The 20,226-nt window shown below is 41.3% G+C and overlaps 1 protein-coding gene across 1 annotated transcript in view; it reads left to right on the top strand.

Annotated features, from left to right (window-relative positions):
• Positions 1–20,226, top strand: part of PEX5L (peroxisomal biogenesis factor 5 like) — a 693,590-nt gene that overhangs the window by 641,771 nt on the left and 31,593 nt on the right. Inside the window, exon 11 of the mRNA XM_053710168.1 lies at positions 14,774–14,971. Coding sequence (XP_053566143.1) covers positions 14,774–14,971 — 198 coding nt within the window. The remainder of the gene's footprint in view (positions 1–14,773; positions 14,972–20,226) is intronic.

Below are 20,226 nucleotides of genomic sequence, written 5' to 3'. Positions count from 1 at the left end.
TTAAGTGACTCACTAGGGCCCTCGCTACACCAGTTCAATCTCATTTGCTACACCAGTTATATTGGAAAGAAAAAGGAAAAAAGCCTTTTCTGACACCTTGTCTACTATTACTATCCACAATTCGTATACAACAATCTTTATCTCCTCGTAAGCCTAATACCAATCTCTCAATTTTCAATTGTTAACTCTTAATTGTCACCTTTGCAAAGTGTATGCCCTTTGTTATACAGTCCGCCACCCCCCCCACTACAATCCAGAGTGGCTCTTGCCCGCTGAATTTCCCTCCCCCCAAAAAAAACCATACAGCCAACCCCCCTTTGCCTCAATCCACTTCAAATAGATAAACTACTTTATGTTTTACAATGCAATGTGGGGATCATCCTTATTCTTTCTATAATATAAAAATTAGGTTCTTTTATACAACACATCAATTCCTTACAGACATACAGGCTTCATTTAGTCTAGATTGTCACTCCCACTAGTTTCTGTTTATGGACTGAGTTTTCTTTTTACAGATAAGTGGAATTATAGACTTAGTTATATAGTTCACAAGCACACTTTGTTCACTGTTTCTAATTTTTACCAGGTTGCACACCTAGAGTCATTATGGCAGTATTATCTAGCTATGTTTACTCACTAAAAATGTATGTCCCATTATAGTGTTCCCATTGCTTTTTGATGATTCTGTATGTTACATCCTATACAATCTCAATAAAAAAATTATAAAAAAAACAAAAAAAAAACTAACGGCTAGATTAAGAGTTTTGCGTTAGGCTTAAAAAGCAGCGTTAGCCGGTCCTAACGCTGCTTTTTAACGTCCGCTGGTATTACGAGTCTTGCAGGTTCAGGTGTAACGCTCACTTTTTGGGCCAGACTTGGCAATACCACAAATCCACTTATGTAAATTGCATGTCCTCTTTTTTCAATGGGACTTGCATAGCGCCGGTATTACGAGTCTGCCAAAAAGTGAGCAGTAGACCCTCTCCTGTCAAGACTGGTACCGCATTTTAAAGTCAGTAGTTAAGAGTTTTACACTAGAACGCCGTAGCATAAAACTCTTAACTAAAGTGCTAAAAAGTACACTAACACCCATAAACTACATATTAACCCCTAAACCGAGGCCCTCCCACATCGCAAACACTAAAAGAAAATTTTTAACCCCTAATCTGCCGAACCGGACATCGCCGCCACTATAATAAATATATTAACCCCTAAACGGCCGCACTCCCGCCTCGTAAAACACTAGTTAAATATTATTAACCCCTAATCTGCCGTCCCTAACATCGCCGCCACCACCTACCTACATTTATTAACCCCTAATCTGCCGCCACCAACGTCGCCGCCACTATATTAAAGTTATTAAACCCTAAATCTAAGTCTAACCCTAACACCCCCTAACTTAAATATAATTAAAAGAAATCTAACTAAAAATTCCTATCATTAACTACATTATTCCTATTTAAAACAAAATACTTGTAAAATAAACCCTACCTGTAAAATAAACCCTAAGCTAGCTACAATATAACTAATAGTTACATTGTGTCTAGCTTAGGTTTATATTTATTACACAGGCAAGTTTGTATTTATTTTAACTAGGTAGAATAGTTACTAAATAGTTATTAACTACTTACTAACTACCTAGCTAAAATAAATACAAAAGTACCTGTAAAATAAAACGTAACCTAAGTTACAATTACACTTAACACTACACTATAATTAAATAAATTAAATGCAATTAAATAAATTAAATTAAATTATCTAAATTACAAAACAAACAAACACTAAATTACAGAAATTAATAAACAAATTACAGATATTTAAACTAATTACACCTAATCTAGTAGCCCTATTAGAATAAAAAATCCCCCCAAAACAAAAAAAAAAACCTTAACCTAAACTAAACTACCAATAGCCCTTAAAAGGGCCTTTTGCGGGGCATTGCCCCAAAGTAATCAGCTCTTTTACCTGTAAAAAAAAATACAAACAACCCCCCAACAGTAAAACCCACCACCCACACAACCAACCCCCCAAATAAAATACTAGCTAAAAAAACCTAAGCTCCCCATTGCCCTGAAAAGGATCCAATCAGCCAATAGAATGCAAGCTCAATCCTATTGGCTGATTGGATCAGCCAATTGGATTGAACTTCAATCCTATTGGCTGATTGCATTAGCCAATAGGATTTTTTCTACCTTAATTCCGATTGGCTGATAGAATTCTATCAGCCAATTGGAATTTAAGGGACACCATCTTGGATGACATCACTTAAATGTACCTTCATTCTGTGTTAGTCGTCGGATGAAGAGGATGCTCCGCGTCGGATGTCTTGAAAATGGACCCGCTCCGTGCCGGATGGATGAAGATAGAAGATGCCGTCTGGATGAAGACTTCTGCCCATCTGGAGGACCACTTCTGCCCGGCTTAGATGAAGACTTCTGCTTGTCTGTAGGACCACTTCGCCCGGGTTGGATGAAGACTTCTGCCCGTCTGGAGGACCACTTCACCCGGCTTGGATGAAGACGTCTCCCGGTAAGTCGATCTTCAGCAGGTTAGTGTTAGTTTTTTTTAAGGGTGTATTGGATGGGTTTTATTTTTAGGTTAGGGACTTTGGGCGGCAAAAGAGCTAACTGCCCTATTAAGGGCAATGCCCATCCAAATGCCCTTTTCAGGGCAATGGGGAGCTTAGGTTTTTTTAGCTAGTATTTTATTTGGGGGGTTGGTTGTGTGGGTGGTGGGTTTTACTATTGGGGGGTTGTTTGTATTGTTTTTTACAGGTAAAAGAGCTGATTACTTTGGGCCAATGCCCCGCAAAAGGCACTTTTAAGGGCTATTGGTAGTTTAGTTTAGGCTAGGGTTTTTTTTATTTTGGGGGGGCTTTTTTATTTTAATAGGGCTATTAGATTAGGTGTAATTAGTTTAAATTTCTGTAATTTGTTTATTATTTTCTGTAATTTAGTGTTTGTTTTTTTTTGTACTTTAGATAATTTAATTTATTTAATTGTTTTAATTTATGTAATTTATTTAATTATAGTGTAGTGTCAGGTGTTAGTGTAACTTAGGTTAGGTTTTATTTTACAGGTAAATTTGTATTTATTTTAGCTAGGTAATTATTAAATAGTTAATATATTTCTATATATGTATACATATCTATTTATTATATTTGTGTATACAACTCTGTAAATACATATATACAAATATAAATACATCTGTACACACACACACACACATATATATATATATACACATACATATACATATTTAGACATGTATATGTATGTATCTCTATGTTAACCCCTTAACGACCAAGGACGTGCATCCTGCAAAAACTGTCAGTTAGTGACAATGGACGTACCTAGGATGTCCTTGGTCTAATTGAGTGCTGGAAGCGATTGCGATCGCTTCCAGAAGCTCTCAGGGTATTGCAGTTATGCCTTGATATTGAGCCATCCTGCAATACCCTTTTCCAAGCATCCGATGCAGAGAGAGCCACTCTGTGACCATCTCTGCACTGGTAGCGATGGTGCAAATCATTGGTGGGTGGGAGCTTAGCAGGGAGGCAGGTGGGCGGCCCATCGCTACCCGCCATCCTGTTCCTGTAAGTGCAATGATGGGGGGGGGCCTGCACTGCAATGATCCAGGGAATTGCAGCGTGAGAGGGAGGGGGGGGGAAATAAAAATAAATATCAAAGGATCTGGAAGGGGGAGGGGCAGCTACACTACAGAAAAAGCTATCCTTTTACATTGTTTTTGGGGGCAAACTGGGTACTAGCAGACAGCTGCCAGTACCCAAGATGGCGGCAAATAGGTAGGGGGAGGGTTAGAGAGCTGTTTGGGAGGGATCAGGAAGGGTTCGGGGCTAAGGGGGTCCATTACAGCTGAATAGATTATTTAAAAAAAAAAAAATACTTTCTGCCAGTACTTAAGATGGCAGGGAAAATTGTGGGGTGGGGGAGGGAAGAGATCTGTTTGGGAGGGATCAGGGGGTGGGATATGTCAGGTAGGAGGCTGATCTCTACACTAAAGCTAAAATTAACCCTGCAAGCTCCCTACAAGCTACCTAATTAAACCCTTCACTGCTGGGCATAATACAAGTGTGGTGCGCAGCAGCATTTAGTGGCCTTTTCATTGCCAAAAAGCAACGCCAAAGTCATATATGTCTGCTATTTCTGAACAAAGGGGATCCCAGAGAAGCATTTATAACCATTTGTGTCATAATTGCACAAGCTGGTTGTAAATAATTTCAGTGAGAAACCTAAAGTTTGTGAAAAACAATTGTGAAAAAGTGAACATTTTTTTTTATTTGATCGCATTTGGCAGTGAAATGGTGGCATGAAATATAACAAAATGGGCCTAGATCAATACTTTCGGTTGTCTTCTAAAATAAGATATATACAATTCAAGGGATATTCATGGATTCCAGACAGATATCAGTGTTCCAATGTAACTAACGCTAATTTTGAAAAAAAGAGGTCTGGAAATAGCAAAGTGCTACTTGTATTTATTGCCCTATAACTTGCAATAAAGCAAAGGACATGTAAATATTGCATATTTTTTTAAACTCAGGCCAAAATTTAGAAACTATTTAGCATGGGTGTTTTTTGGTGGTTGTAGATGTGTAACAGATTTTGGGGGTCAAAGTTAGAAAAAGTGTTTTTTTTCCCATTTTATCATATTTTATAAAAAAAAATTATAGTAAATTATAAGATATGATCAAAATAATGGTATCTTTAGAAAGACCATTTAATGGCGAGAAAAACAGTATATTATATGTGTGGGTACAGTAAATGAGTAAGAGGAAAATTATAGCTAAACATAAACACTGCAGAAATTAAAAATAGCCTTGGTCCCAAACGGTCAGAAATTTTGCTGTGGTCCTTAGGGGTTAAAGCCCTTTGCCTGCAACCTCATATCTTTGAGCTCTTATAACTTTTTTGTGCAATTTTAAAAAAAATAGTTTTTATTAGATGCTGTTATTATGAGTGTAGCAGTAATTTCTAATGTATTTTTGATGTGCGACACATTTTTGAGCTCTGAGGTTACGATATCCTGTCAATTGCGCTCAAGAGATTGCATTTACTTTCAACTTTTAATATGAGCGCTTCAGCGCTCCATCCGACGGGCGCAGACAGCCGTGATAAACCCAATATCGTTTGTGCGTAACAGCAAGCCACTAGTAATCTGGCCCTTTATACTTTTATTACACCGGTACTTTTTTTCATTCTGTAATTTCATAAAAATGGAAATGGAGATAACATCTGGAATATAATTATAAATGCAGGTATTTTTAAAAGGTTAATACAGTTTTATTTAGTTTGTAGTGCATTTTTCAAATTTAATATTACCTTCTAGATTAAAGGGACATGGAACTCTTACATTTACTATGCATATAGAACAGATTTTTTTTAAACATGATTTATTTCTTATTTTGGGCCAGATTGCAAGTGAAGCACTAATTTATCATAACTAATAAATTAAATTAAAACATAAAAATTGATATAAGCATATACATATATATTTACATTTGCTGCCCATCGCTACGTGACTTACCCCCGCTGCTGAGCTAGGTTCTCATGCCGTGACTGACGGCATGAGAACGAGGCTCACATTGGAGCCTATTTAAGTGCACTGTCGTGAGCACAGTGCTTCCATGCAATGCAAAGTGAGGTTGTGGCTGCACGTATATGCCTCTTTTCATTGGCTTACTGATAGGTCCAGCTATCTCCCAGCAGTTCATTACTGCTCCTTCAATTAAGGATACCAATACAATGAAGCAAAATTGATAATAGGAGTAAACTGGAAAGATGTTTAAAATTTTGTATTATTAAATATATATTTCTAGATATGTTTGATACTATTCATGTATCTTACATAGCTATACCTATATATCTATAGGAATAGATATGCAGGTATATGTATATAATGTATATAGAGATATGTATTTAAGAATAAAAAGGGCATTATCCTTTAAGTGAAGAACATTGGAATGTGAAATATTAATATTTTATCCATAAATGGAAAGAGTCCACAGCTGCATTCATTACTTTTGGGAATTCAGAACCTGGCCACCAGGAGGAGGCAAAGACACCCCAGCCAAAGGCTTAAAAACTCCTCACACTTCCCTCATCCCCTAGTCATTCTTTGCCTTTCGTCCCAGGAGGTTGGCAGAGAAGTGTCAGAAGTTTTCGATTGTCTCTTATGGAGGGTAGTACTCTTCGGTATGGGACTGGAGGTTTAAGTAGTCCTGTCAGCCTCTCAGTGAGAGCATGGGTGAAAGTTAGAGTCTGGAGATGCAGGGAGAGTCTTTCTGTGAAACCATCCCGACTTATATTAACAGCTCCACAAGCAATCAGCGTTGACGAGTTTTGCTGCCTGCTTTTTTCTCTCAAGTCCATGGCAGAGGCGACGCTACTATCTGTCACACTTGAAGGGCAGTGTTACTGTTCCACGGCATAGATTCCGGTAAGATCATTTCATTTTACTTTCATAATGGATGTATTGTAATTTCAACTGTTTATCCGAGAGGGGCTACAACCTTTCGGGGATAACTTTACCATAGGGTCTCAATGAGGCTCCTTTTTGTATCTAGGAATCAAGGGTTAATATCTCCTGAGGGGGATTATTTAACAGGGGGGGTTATAATTATGTTTGTTATGTGATTCTGTCTGCTACTGTGTAGTGTTGCTTCGGCTCATGGCTATTTTGGAACATAACGGCTTATGTCTAGTGATGCTGCCTTTTCGGTTGGGCGCACTTTTGCATGGACTGCACGGTTCACCTTGTGACCCCATTTCCGTTTTCCTGACCGCGTGGCGATGGAGAAATCCTGGTCCGCTGGTGTCTGGTTCTCTGGAGGTGGCAGTGTCCCAGTTATGGAGGATTCTTGCAGACGGATGTCTCTGATTCAGACTGTACTTCTTGCGAAGAATATGAATTGGCCCGGGTGATACATGCCTATAAGTTATGTTCCGAATGCTGTTTTAGAGTGCTCTGTTCCTCAGGATTGGGGAATCGGGTGCCCACTGAGCCATCAGTCTCTGGGGATTCTATTTCTCACAAGACAAGTTCCCTACCATCAACTCTTACTACGCATGCAGGTAACCCAAACGCTACTTATCCTTTCTAGGGAGTGTGGCCTGTTTCCACCGGAGGTTACGACATGGTTCCGCATGGCCATTTCTTTGGCGCAGGCACATCTGCACCTCGCGGGAGTGTGCTTACGATATTGTCCGTGTTTCGTTAACCGGGTCTCGTCAGGCATGGGATTGCCTGGTCCAGTTCAGTCTTTGAGGGGAGCGACTGCCCCTGAGGCCTCAGGGGGTCAACCTTCGGGGCAGGTGTTTCCTTTTGTCCTGGCGGAGGTATGTTGCGCCTTTCGTTATAGACTGGCGTGTCTTTCTGTCCTACTAAGGCACATTGTTGGCATTGCTGGAGGATGCCACTCTTAATGGGTCTGGGGATTCTCAGTCTTACTCTTCAACTGGTTTGCATACATAGACATAAGGGGATGAAGTAATCTTCTTATAGTCTTTGTTATTTGTGTATCCTTTTCCAGTTCTGAGCTTGGAAGTCTCGGACCCTTGTTGGGCTGGTCCTGCGGGTCTGTCCGTTCTTCCTGGGCGATAACCTACGGATTGCCTTATCTTTTATTTTCATCCGGTGAGGATGATTTTTATTTGGTTTAAAGCTCATGTTGTGGTGTGATGTTTCCTTCGGGAGCTTTCCTCTGTGGAATTGATACTTGCAATTTTGTTCGCTCTGTTTACAAAAGTCTGTTTGACTGTTCTTTATCCCTCCATCATCGGCGGAGACTCTATGTGGCCTTGACAGTGCTGGGGCCCTTGGTTTCATGCTGGTCCTGACTGGGTACAAATTCTTCTGTCTTTGAGGCCTAGTTCAGACACGTGGCAATTTTTATGTCTGGTTGGTCCGGTGAGGGTGCCCAGTGATCACAATTTAATTGTGTGATTGTCTGGTTTTACAAACTTCAACTAGCATCCTGAGAGGACTTAAAGGTCCGTGGTTGGTTAGGAGCATGGGGGATTGGTTCAGTCCTCATTCGCCTTTGAGATACGCAGTGACATGCTCAGTCGTTTCTGAATTTTTCGGGAACTAGAATGTTCCTTCCCATTGTGGGTTGGAGGATTTAGGTCCTTCATACTGCCGTTCTTACAGTTTTGCCTTTCATGGTCTCTTTGGAAGTGTCCTTATTCCTTTTAGAGGTTTTCTTCCTTTGGGTCAAGACTTTCTGGACTTCGTCCAGTTTTTGTGGCAGCTTTGGCCGCTTAATTAGGAAGTGAAGGCTGTGAGGTTCTGTCTTCCTTCGGGAGTTAGTCGTCTCCATATCAGGGACGATAGGAGGTGTTATCTCTTTTGCCAAGCTTTTTGCTTAGGGGATATTTTTCTGGCTGGGTTTGGGATAATTTGCATTCTTCTCCCTTGGGTGTGGTCCTCCGGAATGTTAATCTGAAGGGATTATGGAGACTAGCCTTTCTTCTACTCTCTTTCGGGTGACTCTGTTCTCGTTTTCATTTCCCTTAGTGTTGCCCTTGGGGCCTTTGGGCTCTAGAGAAATTGTGTGACTTTGTTGCGGCCTAGTGCCATGCTGGTGGGGCATTGACCTCCGGCTAGAGGGTGTTCTCTTCCCTTTGGGCTGGGACTTACGAGTGAGTCCTGTACCCGTTATCTGGGGTTTCCTGGCTCTCATCCCCTGTGAGGTCTGATTGCTTCAGACGGGGTATCTTGTGTTCCCTGAGGGTGTCGTTTGTTCTAGGATGATTCTAGGTGTCGGGTCTGGAGTTCTTGTCTTGGATCCTTCTTGGATGTCTGGAGACTTATGATCCAATGGACTGGTTAGGGATGACCCAGTTTTTTTCAGGGACCCTATGTTGCGACATAGGGGCTAGCTCAATGGGCTTGCAAGCAGGTAGGCCAGAGTTCTCATCCACCTTCGGGTTCTGATTATAAACTTTAAGGCCTGACTTGTCCTTCGGACGGAGTGTGCTCCTTTATGGGGAGTTTTTCTCTCTGTTAGGTTAACAGTGGTGTCTGGATGATTTTTCATTCGGTCCGTGTTTTGATCATACTATGGCTTCATGTCTTGTGGACATGTACGCTGTTCTTATCTGTGCCCTTCCCTTTGGAGGGGATAGTTTATCTTCCTTATAAGTTGCGGTTTTCTCTCTCTGGAGGGTCCTTGTCCTGCTCTGTGTGTAGGAGGTTGGATCAGGTGGCTTATTTCTGTAAGGGGCAGCATCTGTTGCTCTGTTGGCTCTGTTCCACCTGTTGGAAATTGATTTCTCTACATAGAGACTATCTAAGAGAGAGAGTCTGTGACAGGTCTTCCTACGGATCTGTTGCACTTTTTTCTGTTCCAGGTCCTAGGGGGTTCTGTCAGGGTGCCAGGAATCAGACTGAGACGAGAAGTGCAAAAATAATCACACCTTTATTAATAGCAAAAAATTATAAAATGTCCACAAGTCAAATAACAAGCCAGGAATCTAAACCAGAGCTGGTAGTCAGACGAGCCGAGTCAGGAACCAAAGAGAGTATTTAGACAAGCCGGAATCAGGAACAAGGAGAACAGCAGAGTCAGGAACAAGCCAGGGATCAGGTATTACACAGGAGTTCTCACAAACATAGCATTACAAGATACTCATAATACCCACTCCTGGTGTTAAATGCTGTTTTCCATTCGTGGCCCTCCTTGATCCTAACGAGATTGTATGCTCCTCTCAAATCAAGTTTAGTAAAGACAGTAGCTCCCTTGAGGCGGTCAAAGAGTTCCGTAATGAGCGGAATAGGGTAAGTATTCTTAATGGTAAGATGATTAAGACCCCTATAATCGATGCATGGTCTTAACTCACCACCCTTTTTCTTCACAAAGAAGAAGCCAGCCCCTGCAGGAGAGCAGGATTTGTGGATGATCCCCCACGACAGAGCATTGGCAACATGCTCCTCCATAGCACAATTCTCCACAACAGACAGAGGGTAAACCTGGCCCCGAGGAGGAATGGCTCCGGGTTGCAGGTCTTCGGGAGTTAGTCCTCTCCATATCAGGGGCGATAGGAGGTGTTGTCTCTTTTGCCAAGCTTTTTGCTTAGGTGATATTTTTCTGCCTCGGTTCGGCATTCTTTGCATTCTAGACCCTTGGGTGTGGTCCTCCGGAATATTAATCTGAAAGGATTATGGAGACTAGTCTTTCTTCTACTCTCTTTCGGGTGACTCTATTCTCATTTTCATTTGGTCAGATCAGGATAGGAGATCCCAAAACGAGGTGCGCTAGTGTGGAGAGAGAATCGCTCAGAAATCCTTCGTGTATCAGGCTGCACTCCCAAGTAACATCATCCAAACAGGACTCCTAGGTAGAGAGACAAAAGCGGAGAGGCGCCAAGGCATAGAGCAGTAATGTCAGACCATACGATGACCGACCCACCCCCAGGTAGATGGAAAACTCACAAGCGTAGCGACACAGTGTGTCAGTATACGCAAGCCGGAACTATTCAGGGTCGCCCGGCAGACACACAGAGGCTAGATGACGTGCAGGACCTCGTCCAATCACAGTAACGGTTTCTCCCAATCTCTCCCAGCGATGATCTAGTAGTAAAGCCGATAGAATGGGCACAAGACTTTAACTGGTTGAGACTGGGATTGTGCTTTTAGAGCCAGGGATAACCCAGAACAACCGGAAAATGCAGAGAGTTTATCACCTGGAACTGGAGAGTTTCAAAATGGAGAGCCCCAACAGCCATGGATAACAGAGCAGTTTCATGAGTAACAAGTGCGGGCTGAAGGGGCCTGCCATTAATGGCCTCAATAGCAAGAGGAATGGACCGAAGCAAAACAGGAATGGAGTCCTTTGATACAAAAGCACTGTTAATGAAATAGCCCACAGCACCGGAGTCAACAAGAGCCTGGCTGACTATGGAGGAGTCCACCCAGGAAAGGACAACCGTGACCAAAAGTTTCTCCTTTAGCTGTTCCGGGGGCGAGGATAAACCACCCAAGGTCTGCCCCCGACAGGACCTTTGGTGTGAGCATTTCCTGGCCGTGTAGGACAAGACTTCAAAAGGTGGCCCTGTAACCCACAATAGAGGCAGAGCCCCTCCCTCCTCCTAAAGGCCCTCTCTGCCGCGGAGAGACGCGTGAATCCCAACTGCATCGGCTCAGCAGTACCTGGTGACTCGGGACCAGGAGACATGGGAGGAGAGGGAGGCATGGGTGGGAATGAGCAGGTAGGAGACAATGGAACAGGAGGCTTCCGCAAGCGCTCCTTGAAAGAGGGCCTCTCACTTAGTCTGATGTCAATTAGGATAAAAAAAGACACCAATGCCTCGAGATATTCTGGTAAATCTCTGGCAGCAACTTCTTCTTTAATCGCATCAGAGTGCCCATGAAAGAAGGGGGCAACAAGGGCTTCATTGTTCCAACCTACCTCTGCAGCAAGCGTACGGAGCTCAATGGCATACTGAGCAACAGATCTTGTACCTTGCTGAATGGACATGAGTCGTTTAGCAGCAGAGGAGGAGCGAGCCGGAACATCAAATACTCTTCGAAAGGAGGCCACAAATTCAGGGTAATTTGAAATCACAGGTTTATTAGTCTCCCACAAGGGATTAGCCCAGGCAAGAGCTGTGTCAGAGGGTAACGAGATGAGAAATCCAACCTTAGCTTTGTCAGAGGGAAACACCTGAGGTAACATCTCAAAGTAAATGCCCACCTGGTTCAAAAACTCTCTGCACTGATTAGGATTGCCTCCATAATGCTGAGGTAGAGGTGCAGAACCGGACATGCTCCTGGTAGGACTAGGTGCAGCAGCGGAAACAGGAGAAGCCATAACTTGCGGGACACTTTGGTCCAAATGTGCAGTGTGAGTCAGCAGGGTTTGCAGGGCTAGTTCAAATTGATCCAAGCTGTGAACCTGTTCATCCATCCTGGAAATTATGGCAGTTAAAGGTGGTTTATTAGCACCATCAGGATTCATGGCCCTTGCGTAATGTCAGGGTGCCAGGAATCAGACTGAGACGGGAAGTACAAAAATAATTACACCTTTATTAATAGCAAAACATTATAAAATGTCCACAAGTCAAATAACAAGCCAGGAATCAAAACCAGAGCCGAGGAGCCAAAGCGAGTAGTCAGATGAGCCGGAATCAGGAACATGGAAAACAGCAGAGTCAGGAACAAGCCAGGGATCAGGAATCAGGAGGGATGTCAGACAGCCAAGTAATACACAGAAGCTCTCACAAACAGGTCTGAGACAACGCAAGGGCAAAGCATACTGAACAGAGGCCCTTTAAATAATAAGTGATGACATCACAATTCTGAGACTGCATTCTGTCTCACATGGATGATGTACACCAGTCTGGCCATAAAAGGAAGTACAGGAAATGAGCAGCATCACACAGTATGCACCAGAGTCAGCAAGAGAGGTGAGTAAAATGGCTGCCAGCAGCACATGGCAAACAAAACAGGGAAAAAACCCTGACAGTTCTCCTTGGAAGTGCCTTATTTCAGAGGAGCGGATTGGGTTGGCACCAAGCTCTGTTGGGGTGGATGAGTCTCCCCTTTTTTCTTCCATTCCCTGGGGGCTTGTGGTTGGGGTCTTCTGTCCCCCTGTCTATCAGACATGTCTGTCGCTTGGGCTGGTCTAGTGTTGGAGCAGGATCTGAGATCTGTTGCTTTCTATTTTGTCCACTGAGCATTTGAGGTACAGTAAGCCTTTTTGAGGTTTCTCCTTTCTCCACATTCAAGATTTGTGGGAAGGACTGGCGGCTCTTAGATAGCCTGCAACGTTATCCGCTGGCTATCCTATTTGCCCTGCAAGTATTTAAGTTTCAGAGTAATTTTTAGATGACTGCAGCGTGCAGTGTTTTTTCTTCAGAAGTTACTCAGTAGACCTATCTGAGCTTGCTGCACGAGGTTTCATTCTGAATATTTAGGTATTCTGAGATACCTTTTGCAACTTCGGGACCTTCTTTTTTTAGTTGCTTTCTAGAGTGCGGTTGCACTGTGTTAGGGGAAGATCCTCTCTCTGTTTCAGACTCCTGGCCTTATCCCGTGGTTTCTGTATTTCTGGGGTCTGGGCGTTGCCTCCCCTTGTTTCTATGAGACTATTTGGGTCTCTGTTAGCCTGACCCTTTTTCTCTGGTTTTTGCTCTGTGTTTTTATTTAGGACTCATTGTGACCTTTTTAGGGTTGTTTTCTGGAGTTCCTTATGCTAGCTGGAAGCTAGCTCAGCATACTAATGTACTATGGCTACTCTCCACTGTAGCAAATCGAGGGTTGCAAGTTTGATCCCCGGCGAGGTCTACTCAGCCTTTTGAGGTTGATAAAAAGAGCAGTGCCTTGTGTCCCTTAAGGGGGATTAGCCGCGCTTTACAAGTACAATCTTGTTTTCTCTTTGCCTTTTCTTCTTTGGGGAAGAATACAGTAGTTTGTTCCCTTTCTTTAGTAAGAGGTATGTTGTTTGGAGATCGACTGCTGGGGACAGTGTCTCTTGGAGGCTGTTGACTCAGTCGAGTCTAGTTCCTGTGGTCTCTAGCAAGGCTGTGGACTATCTGCGGGTCAGTGTCCTTGGGCGTTTTCCTTTTTTTTTCCAAGTTGTTCTTGGCTTCGGACAAAGCAGGATTTTGTTGGGTAGGGGTTTTCAGGCCAGGTGCCCTCAGAATGGGCCGCCTCCTGTACCCTCCCGTTTTTGCATTCAGTGTCCTCTATAGTTTGGGTATTGTTTTCCCAAAAGTAATGAATGCAGCTGTGGACTCTTTCCATTTATGAAGAAAAACTTAAATTATGCTTACCTGATATTTTTCTTTTCTTCAGATGGAAAGAGTTCACAGCTCCCAACCCATATTTCTTCTGTGGGGCGTCTGTTATTTTTGTTCTTCTGGCACCTTTTCACCCTGATGTTTCTTCTACTGTTCCTTGTTCCTCGGCAGAATGACTGGGGGATGAGGGAAGTGGGAGGAGTTTTTAAGCCTTTGGCTTGGGTGTCTTTGCCTCCTCCTGGTGACCAGGTTCTGAATTCCCAAAAGTAATGAATGCAGCTGTGGAATCTTTCCATCTGAAGAAAAGAAAATGATCAGGTAAGCATAATTTACGTTTTTCATGCCGGGTTAGCGCACTTGAGAAAAAGCAATCAGGTTTTCAAATGAGTACGTTTTTTTCAAATTTTAGTGGTCCATTGACTACTATGGGGGGATATGTTAACGTGGCAGCAATATTCTAACCTTGACTTTTTGCGCACGTCAGATTAGCATGTGAAAGAAACAAAAAACTTTTTACTTTCGAACTTGTAATAAGCACAGTATTTGACGCTTGCAAAAAAGCTTACTTCTAGTCGAGTTAACGCTCAAGCTAGAGCGATAAATAGCGATCCACTCGTAATCAGGCTCTTAGTGTTTAGTGTCCCTTTCATTTTTATTTTAAAGGGTGCATGCCTCATCCATGTAGCTATGGCCTCTGTGAGAAATATATCAAGTAAATATCAGTTTCAAATGTTGGGGTTGGAGATTGATTAAAAGAAGTAAAATCTTCGGTGGATGGAAAAAGTAAGGTATATGAACAAATGAACATAGTCAAAAGCAATCTAAGAAAGGTTGATTAATGTAAGGAATGTGAGTGTTTGGAATTTGAAAGTGGCTTTCTGAACTTATTTGTCATTTAGAGTCTAGACGGTAAACCAGGTTTAACAAAACTCCAGTATGCCGCTGAGATTTTAAAGGTATTAAATGCACTAAAATAGTTAACGTTTACTATGATGGGTTTTTTTAAACAGGTGTTTACAGCTACAACCAAATAACCTAAAAGCACTTATGGCCTTAGCTGTCAGCTACACCAACATTGGACACCAGCAACAGGCATATGAAGCTTTGAAAATGTGGATGAAACAAAATCCCAGATATAAATACCTTGTAAAAAGCAAAGGCGGATCCCCAGCACTTACTAGACGGATGTCAAAGTCGATATGTGAAAGGTATAAAATATTTCTCCTTTTATTTATAAGGGACAGTAGCACAGTTCTAAAGAATGCTAGATCCAATAAATGTACTTTTGGTCCTCATGAAATTACTTTTACAAGCAGTAGGCCCAGACCTCAAAGTATTTTTTTTATGCTTCTTGCACATGTGCAGAAAAAAACTAGATGAAAATGATAGTTTTGTTGGCTCCCCAGATGCCACAGATGTCAATTTCATTGCCAGATATAATAATTATTATTATTATTATCATTTATTTGTAGAGCGCCAAAAGATTCCGTAGATTAAAAATAACTATAGTTGGTATCAGTGGCGTATTTAGGTTTTGTGCTGCCCTAGGCATTCAAAATTCTGCTAATTATTTATTATTTAGGGGATGTAGAAATGTGGGAATTAGAAGAGAGAAATGTATAATTACAAATATTTTTGCATAGTTTAAAAAATACATAAAACACAAAATTATTTAATGTTTCAGATAGAACATATCATTTTAAACAACTTTCCAATTTACTTCTTTTAGAAAATTTCCTTTGTTTTCTTGTTATCCTATGTTGAAAAGCAGGGGAGTATGCTCAGGAGTGTGCATGTGTCTGAAGCAAAATATAGCAGCAGTTTAGCAACACTTTTTTACATTAGCAAGAGCACTAGATGGCTATCTCCTGTCATGTAGTGCTCCAGAAACGTGTATGCTACCTATCTAGATATCGCTTCAACAAAGAAGAATATGAGAACATTTGCTAATAGAAGTAAATTGGAAACTTGTATCCTCTGTCTGAAAATGTTGGGTTTCATGTACCTTTAAGCCAAACAAAGCTCTAATGAAAATAATTTACATAGGCCTAGATTTAGAGTTGGGCGGTAGCCGTCAAAACCAGCGTTAGAGGCTCCTAACGCTGGTTTTGGGATACCGCCGGTATTTGGAGTCAGTCAGGAAAGGGTCTAACGCTCACTTTACAGCCGCGACTTTTCCATTCCGCAGATCCCCTTACGTCAATTGCGTATCCTATCTTTTCAATGGGATCTTTCTAACTCCGGTATTTAGAGTCGTGGCTGAAGTGAGCGTTAGAAATCTAACAACAAAACTCCAGCCGCAGAAAAAAGTCAGTAGTCAAGAGCTTTCTGGGCTAATACCGGTTTATAAAGCTCTTAACTACTGTGCTCTAAAGTACACTAACACCCATAAACTACCTATGTACCCCTAAACCGAGGTCCCCCCACATCGCCGCCACTCAATTAAATTTTTTTAACCCCTAACCTGCCCCCCACAACGTCGCCGCCAGCTACCTACAATAATTAACCCCTAATCTGCCGACCGCCACCTACGTTATCCTTATGTACCCCTAATCTGCTGCCCCTAACACCGCCGACCCCTATATTATATTTATTAGCCCCTAATCTGCCCCCCTCAAGTCGCCTCCACCTGCCTACACTTATTAACCCCTATTCTGCCGAGCGGATCTCACCGCTACTATAATAAAGTTATTAACCCCTAATCCGCCTCACTCCCGCCTCAATAACCCTATAATAAATAGTATTAACCCCTAATCTGCCCTCCCTAACATCGCCGACACCTAACTTCAATTATTAACCCCTAATCTGCCGACCGAATCTCGCTGCTACTGTAATAAATGGATTAACCCCTAAAGCTAAGTCTAACCCTAACCCTAACACCCCCTACGTTAAATATAATTTAAATCTAACAAAATAAATTAACTCTTATTAAATAAATTATTCCTATTTAAAGCTAAATACTTACCTGTAAAATAAACCCTAATATAGCTACAATATAAATTATAATTATATTATAGCTATTTTAGGATTTATATGTATTTTACAGGTAACTTTGTATTTATTTTAACCAGGTACAATAGCTATTAAATAGTTAAAAGCTATTTAATAGCTAAAATAGTTAAAATAATTACAAAATTGCCTGTAAAATAAATCCTAACCTAAGTTACAATTAAACCTAACACTACACTATCAATAAATTAATTAAATAAAATACCTACAATTATCTACAATTAAACCTAACACTACACTATCAATACATTAATTAAATACAATATCTACAAATAAATACAATTAAATAAACTAACTAAAGTACAAAAAATAAAAAAGAACTAAGTTACAAAAAATAAAAAAATATTTACAAACAGAAAAATATTACAACAATTTTAAACTAGTTACACCTACTCTAAGCCCCCTAATAAAATAACAAAGACCCCCAAAATAAAAAAATGCCCTACCCTGTTCTAAATTACAAAAGTTCAAAGCTCTTTTACCTTACCGGCCCTGAACAGGGCCCATTGCGGGGCATGCCACAAAGAATTCAGCTCTTTTGCCTGTAAAAAAAAACATACAATACCCCCCCCAACATTACAACCCACCACCCACATACCCCTAATGTAACCCAAACCCCCCTTAAATAAACCTAACACTAAGCCCCTGAAGATCTTCCTACCTTATCTTCACTATACCAGGTTCACCGATCGATCCAGAAGAGCTCCTCCGATGTCTTGATCCAAGCCCAAGCGGGGGGCTGAAGATGTCCATGATCCGGCTGAAGTCTTCATCCAAGCGGGAGCTGAAGAGGTCCATGATCCGGCTGAAGTCTTCTATCAACGGCATCTTCAATCTTCTTTCTTCCGGATCCATGTTCATCCCGCCGACGCGGAACATCCATCTTCACCGACGACTTCCTGACGAATGACGGTTCCTTTAAGGGACGTCATCCAAGATGGCGTCCCTCGAATTCCGATTGGCTGATAGGATTTTATCAGCCAATCGGAATTAAGGTAGGAAAATTCTGATTGGCTGATGGAATCAGCCAATCAGAATCAAGTTCAATCCGATTGGCTGATCGGATCAGCTAATCAGATTGAGCTAGCATTCTATTGGCTCATCGGAACAGCCAATAGAATGCGAGCTCAATCTGATTGGCTGATTGAATTAGCCAATCGGATTGAACTTGATTCTGATTGGCTGAGTCCATCAGCCAATCAGAATTTTCCTATCTTAATTCCGATTGGCTGATAGAATCCTATCAGCCAATCGGAATTTGAGGGACGCCATCTTGGATGACGTCCCTTAAAGGAACCGTCATTCGTCGGGAAGTCGTCGGTGAAGATGGATGTTCCGCGTCGGCGGCATGAACATGGATCCGGAAGAAAGAAGATTGAAGATGCCATTGATAGAAGACTTCAGCCGGATCATGGACCTCTTCAGCTCCCGCTTGGATGAAGACTTCAGCCGGATCATGGACATCTTCAGCCCCCCGCTTGGGCTTGGATCAAGACATTGGAGGAGCACTTCTGGATCGATCGGTGAACCTGGTATGGTGAAGATAAGGTAGGAAGATCTTCAGGGGCTTAGTGTTAGGTTTATTTAAGGGGGGTTTGGGTTAGATTAGGGGTATGTGGGTGGTGGGTTGTAATGTTGGGGGGGGGGTATTGTATGTTTTTTTTTACAGGCAAAAGAGCTGAATTCTTTGGGGCATGCCCCGCAAAGGGCCCTGTTCAGGGCTGGTAAGGTAAAAGAGCTTTGAACTTTTGTAATTTAGAATAGGGTAGGGCATTTTTTTATTTTGAGGGTCTTTGTTATTTTATTAGGGGGCTTAGAGTAGGTGTAATTAGTTTAACATTGTTGTAATATTTTTCTGATGTTTGTAAATATTTTTTTATTTTTTGTAACTTAGTTCTTTTTTATTTTTTGTACTTTAGTTAGTTTATTTAATTGTATTTATTTGTAGATATTGTATTTAATTAATTTATTGATAGTGTAGTGTTAGGTTTAATTGTAGGTAATTGTAGGTATTTTATTTAATTAATTTATTGATAGTGTAGTGTTAGGTTTAATTGTAACTTAGGTTAGGATTTATTTTACAGGTAATTTTGTAATTATTTTAACTATTTTAGCTATTAAATAGTTCTTAACTATTTAATAGCTATTGTACCTGGTTAAAATAAATACAAAGTTACCTGTAAAATAAATATAAATCCTAAAATAGCTATAATATAATTATAATTTATATTGTAGCTATATTAGGGTTTATTTTACAGGTAAGTATTTAGCTTTAAATAGGAATAATTTATTTAATAAGAGTTAATTTGTTTCGTTAGATTTAAATTATATTTAACTTAGGGGGGTGTTAGTGTTAGGGTTAGACTTAGCTTTAGGGGTTAATCCATTTATTACAGTAGCGGCTAGATTCAGTCGGCAGATTAGGGGTTAATAATTTAAGTTAGGTGTCGGCGATGTTAGGGAGGGCAGATTAGGGGTTAATACTATTTATTATAGGGTTATTGAGGCGGGAGTGAGGCGGGTTAGGGGTTAATAACTTTATTATAATAGCGGTGCGGTCCGCTTGGCAGATTAGGGGTTAATAAGTGTAGGTAGCTGGCGGCGACGTTGTGGGGGGCAGATTAGGGGTTAATAAATATAATATAGGGGTCGGCGGTGTTAGGGGCAGCAGATTAGGGGTACATAGCTATAATGTAGGTGGCGGTGGTGTACGGAGCGGCAGATTAGGGGTTAATAATAATATGCAGGTGTCAGCGATAGCGGGGTGGCAGATTAGGGGTTAATAAGTGTAAGGTTAGGGGTGTTTAGACTCTGGGTACATGTTAGAGTGTTAGGTGCAGACGTAGGAAGTGTTTCCCCATAGAAAACAATGGGGCTGCGTTAGGAGCTGAACACGGCTTTTTTGCAGGTGTTAGGTTTTTTTTCAGCTCAAACAGCCCCATTGTTTTCTATGGGGGAATCGTGCACGAGCACGTTTTTTAAGCTGGCCGCTTCCGTAAGCACCGCTGGTATCTAGTGTTGCAGTGGCGTTAAATTATGCTCTACGCTCCCTTTTTGGAGCCTAACGCACTGAAAACCCAGCCATTCTGTGAACTCTAAATACCAGCGGTATTTAAAAGGTGCGGACAGAAAAAAGCATGCGTAGCTAACGCACCCCTTTGGCCGCAAAACTCTAAATCTAGGCGATAGAAAACAAACTTGTTAACATCACCTGTGTCAAGCATGCGCCTTCATCTTTTTCTCTGTCATTATATAGTGAAAATCTGTTAAAGAATTTAAGTTGGTCAAATTATGCGGAGTGTAGAGAGCCTTGCTTCTAGCTGAATTTTATAGCTTTAAATTCCCCTCAAGTCAGTTTTATTTCATAAAATAAATAAAAATGTAACAGAGCTACAATATCCTAGAGCTACAAAAACATTCACATTTTATCATGAACAAGACTCACAAAGCACTA

The sequence above is a fragment of the Bombina bombina genome, chromosome 4 (assembly GCF_027579735.1).
Source record: "Bombina bombina isolate aBomBom1 chromosome 4, aBomBom1.pri, whole genome shotgun sequence".
Classification (NCBI taxonomy): Eukaryota; Metazoa; Chordata; class Amphibia; order Anura; family Bombinatoridae; genus Bombina; species Bombina bombina.
The sequence above is the reverse complement of the archived record's forward strand: the minus strand, read 5'-3'. Positions and strand labels throughout refer to the sequence as shown.